Below are 8,548 nucleotides of genomic sequence, written 5' to 3'. Positions count from 1 at the left end.
TTGGAGGATGTTAAGGATTTCAAAAAAAAACAAAAAGAAAAAATGGACCACTCAAATAAATAATTCTAGTCCAAAGTCCAAACGTAGAGCTGTAAACGAACCGAGTATCTCATGTTTGAGCTCTGTTCGTTAAGCGATTCGAACTCTGTTCGTGTTCGTTCGTTAACTTTCGAACTCTAAATCTGTGTTCGTGTTCGGCTCGTTAAGTAAAGTTCGTGTTCGTGTTCGTGTTCGTGTTCGGCCGTTCGCGAACACGCTCGAAAAGTTCGAATCCAGATTATTCTAGGCCTTAAATATGCCACACAAATCATTAATCATCCTAAAAAATAATTAAAATACTAAATGACTAAATTCCATTATTCAATAACTGCATAACCAGCATTAACATAAAAACAACAAATAAAACAAAGTAATTTGTCCTTCAAATATAAAAATTCAGCCATAAGACAAGTACAAATTTTCGGCAGCAGCCAATGGGGAAGGAAAACAAAAGTAAGGTTGGAAAGGGAAGGGGAAAGTTTTAGAATTTCTTATGAGTAACCCTAAAATTTGTCAAATGACAATTATGTCCTTGTTCGCGAACGCTCGTTAAAATTCGCGAACATGTTCGTGTTCGTTCGATTATTAAACGAACAGAAAAATTCGTTCGTGTTCGTTCGTTTAAGGCTTTCGAACGAGCCTTTAACGAACACGAACGAGTCGAAACGAATCGAGCTAACGAACAATTCGGTTCGTTTAACAGCTCTATCCAAACGCAGGGTTTGGGAAGCCACGAAGCTGGGAATGAATGGTAACAAGTTTTATATACATCCTTTAAAAGATGATGATGGTAATAATAACAACATTTGAAAGCGTGGCTTTGAAATTTATAATGACGAAATTTAGTAGTATAACTGCAAAAGGGCCACGTGCCTCATCCGTCCCTGCAAAAAGAGCAGTGCACTTTGAAAGCGGTCCCCTGCTGCTGCATTTGTTGTGATGGTCGAGCTTTCTAGGCACATACGTGGTTGCGGTCGCACCAATTCAATTTCCTCTCCGTCTTACTCTTACAAAAGGATGTACTGTATGAGTGGTACTTGCTTTCACTAGTATTGTATTACGCCTCCTATTTCAAGCTGGGGACTTTGTTGTACATGTCCGTTGGCTCCATTTTTGCGAGACTCCAGAAAAACCTGTTAGTTTTATTTTAAAAAAACATAGAACAATTCTCCCAAGTTGATTAGCCGCCATTCATTATTGATTGCATCATCGTTTCAACATTAAAAATCAATTTGATCGATGCATTAGAACAGTTGATTAATAAACTTTGTCCTTCACCAATACGTGTAGTAAGTAGTGACTAATTTGATCACTTCCTATTCTTTCTTCTTCTTCTTCTTTTTTTTACCCTGACCTATCCTAATACAGGGGAAGGGGGAGTCACCGGAAAGAGTCACTGACGGCAGCTATATACGGCGACAATTTGGTGGGAGCTCTTAAGGAGCTGGTGGCTTGATCACTACCCATTCACACGAGGGTGAAGAAGGGAAGCGTATTCATATTCACATGGTTCGTACAAAGCCGCCATTAATAGTTTTCGCCACTCGTCTAAGCACGGTGGTCCAGTATTCAAGATCTCTCTGCATCCAGGAAAGCTACTGCACGCTACCTAAATCTCAAAGAGAGACAGCTCCCGATGGGTTCCATGCGCGTCTAATTAAGTAATAAAGTAATGTTAAAAACGTTTTTAAAGGCGCATTCTTATATTATTGAAAAGTACTAGAATTATGTGTTAAAAAGAAGGGGCCAAAAAAAAGAAAAAGAGAAAGCTTTCCTTGTCTAACCAAAATCGGAAGCAAATTTGATGATAGGCCTATTTTCGTTGTTGTTGTTGGCCGGCCATGTGATGTCGCTGGAGATGATTCGCTACCGCCGAGTGGAAAGCCATGTAACATACGCATGAATGGATTACGGACTTGAGCAGACCGCTGAATTCTTCTCTTAACGGTCGTTCACTTCCTTAATTTGGCAAAATTTCTTTTCAATTAGTGGACGTCTGTATCGTCGGGGAGGGATTAGGACTAGGTGCATAACAGCACGTTTTAAATTTCAAAAGCTCCTAATGATCTTGACCTCTCAATGTCGTAATTAATTAATGTGCTTCAAAGTTTCACTACCTCAAAAACTTTTTAATGGAATACGACTAATTAATTACTTTCACACAGAGGGGGGGGGGGGGTGGGGGGGCCCCTTCTCCCCTAGACTTTTCAAAAATTACGATATGACTTCTTAGATTGTTGTTTATAAGTTTCAACTAGTACTTGAAGGAAATGCTAATTTGTCTTTATGTAAATTCCTGAAATAAACAAACTCTCAGTTTGTTCAAATGCCTAATGAGCCAAACCATTTTACTAATTAACATTAGGGTATACCCATATATTATATAAGTCCATGCAGCTATGTCGGAGTACTTGTTTTGTTCTACAGGAACCCTTTTATGTGATCAGAGTTGAACCCGGCCGTTATCTTGAATTCCGCAGGTAACAAAAATTTTTTTTTTTTTTTTTTTTTGCTACCCGTCGACAATTAAGGAAGGTACAGCTAGCATATATACTTTGTTAGGATGTTTTTAATTACATATAAGGTAACGTAGGCATGGGTTGTGGGGTTTGTGATGGATTCGATCTGTCAAATATGTTAGCATACAGAGACAGCAGTAATATTCATACGACAGGGATCATGCATGCAGTCCTTAACAAGGGCTTATCAAATGCTCAATTTTGTATAGCGTTCACGTGATGATTATGAACTTGTTCCGCACTTTGGTTGTCCAGAAAAGAGTTAGAAGCTTAACTTCCTCATGATTCACGTGCTACAAATCAAATTCCCTCCCCCCACCCCCTCTCTCTCGTATCCCAGCCAGAGGGGGGATGTAATTGAAATGAAAAAAGAAAAAGAGAAGGGTACATATATAATTGTTTTCCGATAACCCGCACTGAATTTTCCACCGGAACAGAAGATGCTCTGGCGACAACGCCGACAGCCAACCACGGTAAAATTGTAGATGCCGCCTACCTACCTAAATATACACACACACGCACCCGTCTAAATTTTTTAAACAATATCACATTTAATTGTGACAAATTGGTAGGAGAAATCCTCGCCATCCACCCCGCCAAACCTTAATGTATTTGATGGTGGCCATCAGCCCAAAAACATGAGTAATTTGTGGAGTCGTTTAGGCATTCAAAATTGATACAAGCACCCCCAAAATTGATACAAGAAAGTAAACGGACTAGTACTATCTTTTTCTCTAATTCGATGAGACCTCGATATATGCAACATACTAAATTATATTCTTGAAGTTACACGAACTAGGAAAAATTTACGTGCTGTCTAATTTTCTTGGTACTTAATCTATGGATCATCTGGAATTCAAAAGTTGAATTTGAAAAGGACACACCCCCACCCCAAAGCCCAAAAAAGGAAAAAAAAAAAAAAAGAAAAAGGAAAAAGGTATGGTTGCAACCAGGGAATAGAATGTGTATAAAGATGTAATCCTTTTTTGACGGTCTCGTTAGTGCACAACTGATGGGATCTTCGGGTCCTTGTCGAGAATTACAGATGCTAAAGGGATAACAATTGGCTAAGGGGATAATAAAGGAAAGCTAAAGGAATGAGAGTTTTTTATCCCCCTCATCTTCTGTTCTGTCACAGTATAAACAGAACCTCAATCCGTCTTTCTCGAGATGCCTGTAAATCTAAAAAAAGCACCTTTACGCTAACCGTAGGCCCAATGTTGCATTGGGCTTGCCAGTGTCCATCTTAACCTCTCTGTTTTTGGTCTGACGCTTCGATTTGTTCTGTTTCACATCTGACGGGTGATTTGGGCCTTCTTTTCTTTTTTTTTTTTCAAAATTTGGGGGTGCAGATTTTGATCATCACGGTAAAATACTAAAAAGTTAATAGATCAACAGATTTCCTTTAACAAAAAATGGAAAATGGAACCGACGGTTAATAAAATTTCCAGATCAATTTCGACTTCTTAGACCAAGATTTTAGGTGAGTTGAAGATCCAATTCCAGATGTCATATGTCCAAAGAAAAGCAAGAAGTTTGTGTCCAGACTCTTGATGGCCCAACAACATCGGACATTTTGACTGAGTGTCGCGTTTGGGACAGTGGCACCCCTAATTAATTGAAGTCGCAAACGAAAAACACACTTCAAAACTCTCACAGCCCTTGTTACAAGTTGCGAGTAGTAGACGAGATATTTGCTATTCTTGTATGTTTTCTTGATCATAGTAACGAATGGCAATATACCAATCGCGTAGTGCTTACTTTGCAATGAAGGAATCGAATTTCGACGCAGTACTCTTTCTTGGTTTCTTTCATCCTTTGCCAATGAGAGCCAAGAAAAGTTACATTCACATATATATCCCGGCCGAGCAGGCGACCGATATATTCCTTGGAAGGATGTTCATGCGACTCCAGGTAACGAGGGGATCGTCAATAATGCCACCGATGCATATTGAAGAAGCTCCGAGATTCTCCGGCCAAGTTGTAACCGGAAAAACCTTACTGTGGATTGTAAGACTCGGCCAGTGCATAAAGAGAATGAAAATGGAATTTGTGGTAATGTCTCACGCTTATATCCCGGAGCTGGCCAAAGCCAGGAAGCCTTTCTCCGCCGGCATTCGGGACAAAGAGCAGCAGTCCAAGACGCAAAAACATACAATGCCCACAGTTTTGGGAGGATTTGACATTCACCTGATTTAAATCAACGTATACCTAATAATTGCTCCCCCCCTCCATACTCAATTACCTAACTTGGGCACTTTTTGCTGATCCATAGCACATGGCATATATTAAGCATGTTTTTGGAAGAACACAAACGTGGCTATTCTTCCAATCTTCTTGGTTCTTTTTATTCCCAAACTCATCCGTTCGGCACTACAGAAGCCCCACGTCGATCACAGGCACGTAGGATAAGACTTGGACATCCAGTTGCAGAAAACCTTCATTACACGTATTATCGTATAAGAGAAATACTGCTCCTGCAGGTTAGGTTACGCGTATTATCTTAAGAGAAAGACTACTCTTGCAGGTTAGGTATACTATAGTTGTAACATATCCAAGCAATCAGTTTTGTGGCCTAGAACTTCTAACGCCTCATCAGCACAATCAGGAACCCACTCATCCTGACCACCAATATATTTATCATCGTGTTTGACGTGCCAAAATGTCCAAGAACCATGGCAAAATCCAAAGCCACCCAACTCTAGACGTGACTAGCGTCATGGTCTGTGTCACCAAACATAGCCATGGTTAAAGAAGGTACCATGTAAATGGCATAACAGATTCGCTGTTTGTTTGAAAAAAGGGACGTTAAGGATGACCATACGATACTAATAATTCATTAGTTAGGTCATCGCATAGTAAGTATGCTGTGGTAGTTCTGAATGAGATCAATCTTGTGTTGTTTCACATCAAGCATTCATGCGACATTCTTTGCATTTGAAGGATCAATGATCAATCGAAACAACTCAACTACAAGGAGAAAAGACGGGTTCTTTGAGCACAGATAAATTGTAGAATTCGATTCCATAGCAATGAAGAATCAAGGGAATGAACTCACGGGACTTCCGCTTAATCAAATTTCAAGGTACAACAAAAAAATAAAATCACAGAATAAGGCAATCATATATATATATGTGTGTGTTTCTGAACAAAGGACATAGCAAATTTAGCCCATGGCAATGCCTAGTTACCACCCACTTCACCCTTGGTAATAAACCATGAAAGGCAGCTAGACGATCTCATAATTTAGTAAAGACATAAAAGAACTCCTGCTTGTTTCTTGAGCTTCCACACAAAAACACAAACACAGACACGCAATTCAACTCAACCCCTGGTTAACATAGTAATAACTAATAAAGCAAACAACAAACCATCAACATACTTGTATTTTGGAGATAGAAAAATATTAGGAGAGTTTATCTATGTACGCCCAAGCGAGGACGGGGAAGAACCTTCGCAGACGGCCTCGGTTTCCACTTCCCTTCTGTGGAAGTTCCTGTGACAGCCACAAGCAGCACAAGAGAGTGCAGCATTTGTCCCCTCCTCCCCACTAGCCATGAACTCCCTGCATCCATCCACAGCATAACCTCCAACGCCAGCCGCATGATTCTTCTGGCACTCTCCATATCTTACATTCCTTACCGTAAACGACGAATTCGTCGCGTTTTTTGAAGATTCATCTCTCTTTACCACCACTTGGCGCTTCTTCATGTCTTCTACCAGCTCTTACGACAAGAACCCTTATGGATGTATACGTTCAGACTACTACGGTGAATCAGCCAAGAACCCTCCTGCAGGATTGAAAGGAGATCAATTTAGAAGGAGATGTTCGCTAGCTAGTAGATCACGTACACATAAATCTATTCTTACTTCTGGGGAAAACCCTAACCCTAGGGGGGCAATGCTTATATACAGCTCATAAACCATTCTCTTTTCAACACCTTGTGGAAGAATTATTTTTTATTGGAAATGAATCACTGTATATTGACTTGGAAAGTTTCTGGTGGAGCTACTATCTGTCCACGTTTACCGTGGAAGGAACAGTTCACTGGTTTAACTACTGGTACATCGAATCCCCCGGTTTTAAAAGCCAAAATGTTCAATACTTGCTAATTTTTATCAATAAAACGATTGGGTTTCAATACAATTTTTCAGGCTTCAAATCCATTAAATATTTTGGATTGATCTTATATACACTAAAAGTGCATGCACCAACGAGCATGGACTTATATCGTGCATACAAGAATTGAAGTTAAAATTCAAACTAAAAATTAAGGATATTTGAAATTAATCTATTAAATTATTGAGTTGTTAGTCACTGAAATTTTAATAATTGGAAGCATTCTGCATTAAAGTGAATAATAAATGAATAATGTATTACTTATTGTTTAAAGTAAGTTTTGCATAAAAACAATTCAGAAGCATTTAATTAATTAAGACGTTTAAAATAACATGCATCCATATTTGTTAGTGTATATACAAAATTAACTCAAATATATATTTTTTTAATCACAACCACACGTTTAGGACCAAAAACAAGCAAAAGGGGAAACATATAATAAGCTATTCCGGCCTCACTAATTGATGGTGGAGCTCGTTCCAAGTCTACAATCTCCATGTGAAGAAGAAAAATTATATCCAATTACATCCACACTCGCCACCACGAGTCAATTTGGCAATACTAATAATAATAATTTTTTTTTAATTTAAAAAAAAAAGGTGTTACTAAGAGGAACTCTTTTTCCTATTTCATATGGAGGGAGGGAAAATTGTGCCCGGAAAGCGGTCCCCTCGAGGAATTCTTTGCTTTGACATTCAGTTTCAACTTTCAACTTTCAGGAGATGTGCGTGACTCGCCTTATCGCTATTGGCTACTGATCAAACTCTAAAAGATTCCCTGTAAATCATGATCACAACTTTATTAGGATGTAGTTATGGTTTATTGGGTTCGATCTTTACAATGAAAATTTGTCAGTTACAAAAAAAAAAAAAAAAAAAAAAAAAAGCTTCCAAATGCAGATGCTACGGTTCGGCTAGAGGCACAAGATCTTGGCCTAATGCGCTTAGGTTTAAGGACACAATAACCAATTAGCACTCTAATCGAAGCACTAAATCCAACGAATTCGATTCAACGTTTTCTGTCAGAGGCTATTTGTCATTTGCTCCGTCAATAAGTCGCACTCTATTATTTTGATAACGATGGAAACAGTTCATACTCTGTTTTGGCGTAACAATTTTTTGGGTTAGCGATCCGTTGGCCTTCTAATTTTACGGAAACACCCAAATCTAACGTGGCCGTCTGTACCGAATGAATCGAAGTGGATGGAGATTTTGTTTCTCGGGATGTGGATTATGTCCTTTGCTTTCTCTCTCTCTCTCTCTCTCTCTATCGGTCCCAATCAATCAAATGTTTTGGGTAATGATGATGGCAAATATTCGCAGGCATCATTTGTCTTCAAAGCAATAACTTGAATCTTTTTCAATCAAAATTTTAATCATTCCGTCTGTAGTTTATACATATCTCAATTGGTTTTTTGTTTTTCAAACGGTCGATTTTTTAACGTATTAATCCTATTCTATTTTGTAGAAATTTGTAAGAAGAGTACAGGAATAATAAGAATTTTTGAGGTCAAATATAATAATACGGAGATTTGGAACGCTAGTTTCCCGAGTGTCATCGATGAGAGCAAAAACATCAGACATTCGACTTGACATAGAATACTCGTCATCTTTGATTTTAAATCTGTTTAACAAGTATCTCAATTGGTTTTTTATTTATCAAATGGTCGATTTTTTAAAGTATTAATCCTATTTTATTTTGTAGAAATTTGTAAGAAGAATACATGAATAATAAGAATTTTTGAGGTCAAATACAATAATACGGAGATTTGGAACTCTAGTTTCCCGAGCGTCATCGATGAGAGCAAAAACACCAGACATTCGACTTGACATAGAATACTCGTCATCTTTGATTTTAAATCTGTTTAACG

General features: G+C 38.4%; 1 protein-coding gene across 1 annotated transcript; it reads right to left on the bottom strand.

Moving 5' to 3' along the window:
* Positions 1 to 5,657: 5,657 nt before the first annotated feature.
* Positions 5,658 to 6,597, bottom strand: LOC140010780 (mini zinc finger protein 2-like). Its single transcript, XM_072058295.1, has one exon. It carries the CDS (start codon positions 6,267 to 6,269, stop codon positions 5,979 to 5,981), a length of 291 nt encoding a protein of 96 aa, XP_071914396.1. The 5' UTR covers positions 6,270 to 6,597; the 3' UTR covers positions 5,658 to 5,978.
* Between the last annotated feature and the right edge of the window lie 1,951 nt (positions 6,598 to 8,548).

Source organism: Coffea arabica, chromosome 7c, assembly GCF_036785885.1.
Source record: "Coffea arabica cultivar ET-39 chromosome 7c, Coffea Arabica ET-39 HiFi, whole genome shotgun sequence".
Lineage (NCBI taxonomy): Eukaryota > Viridiplantae > Streptophyta > Magnoliopsida > Gentianales > Rubiaceae > Coffea > Coffea arabica.
This window is presented reverse-complemented; position numbering and strand designations above follow the sequence as displayed.

Excerpts from the sequence above, each read along its gene's own strand:
- LOC140010780 (XM_072058295.1), bottom strand. The coding sequence starts at position 6,269 with ATGAAGAAGCGCCAAGTGGTGGTAAAGAGAGATGAATCTTCAAAAAAC.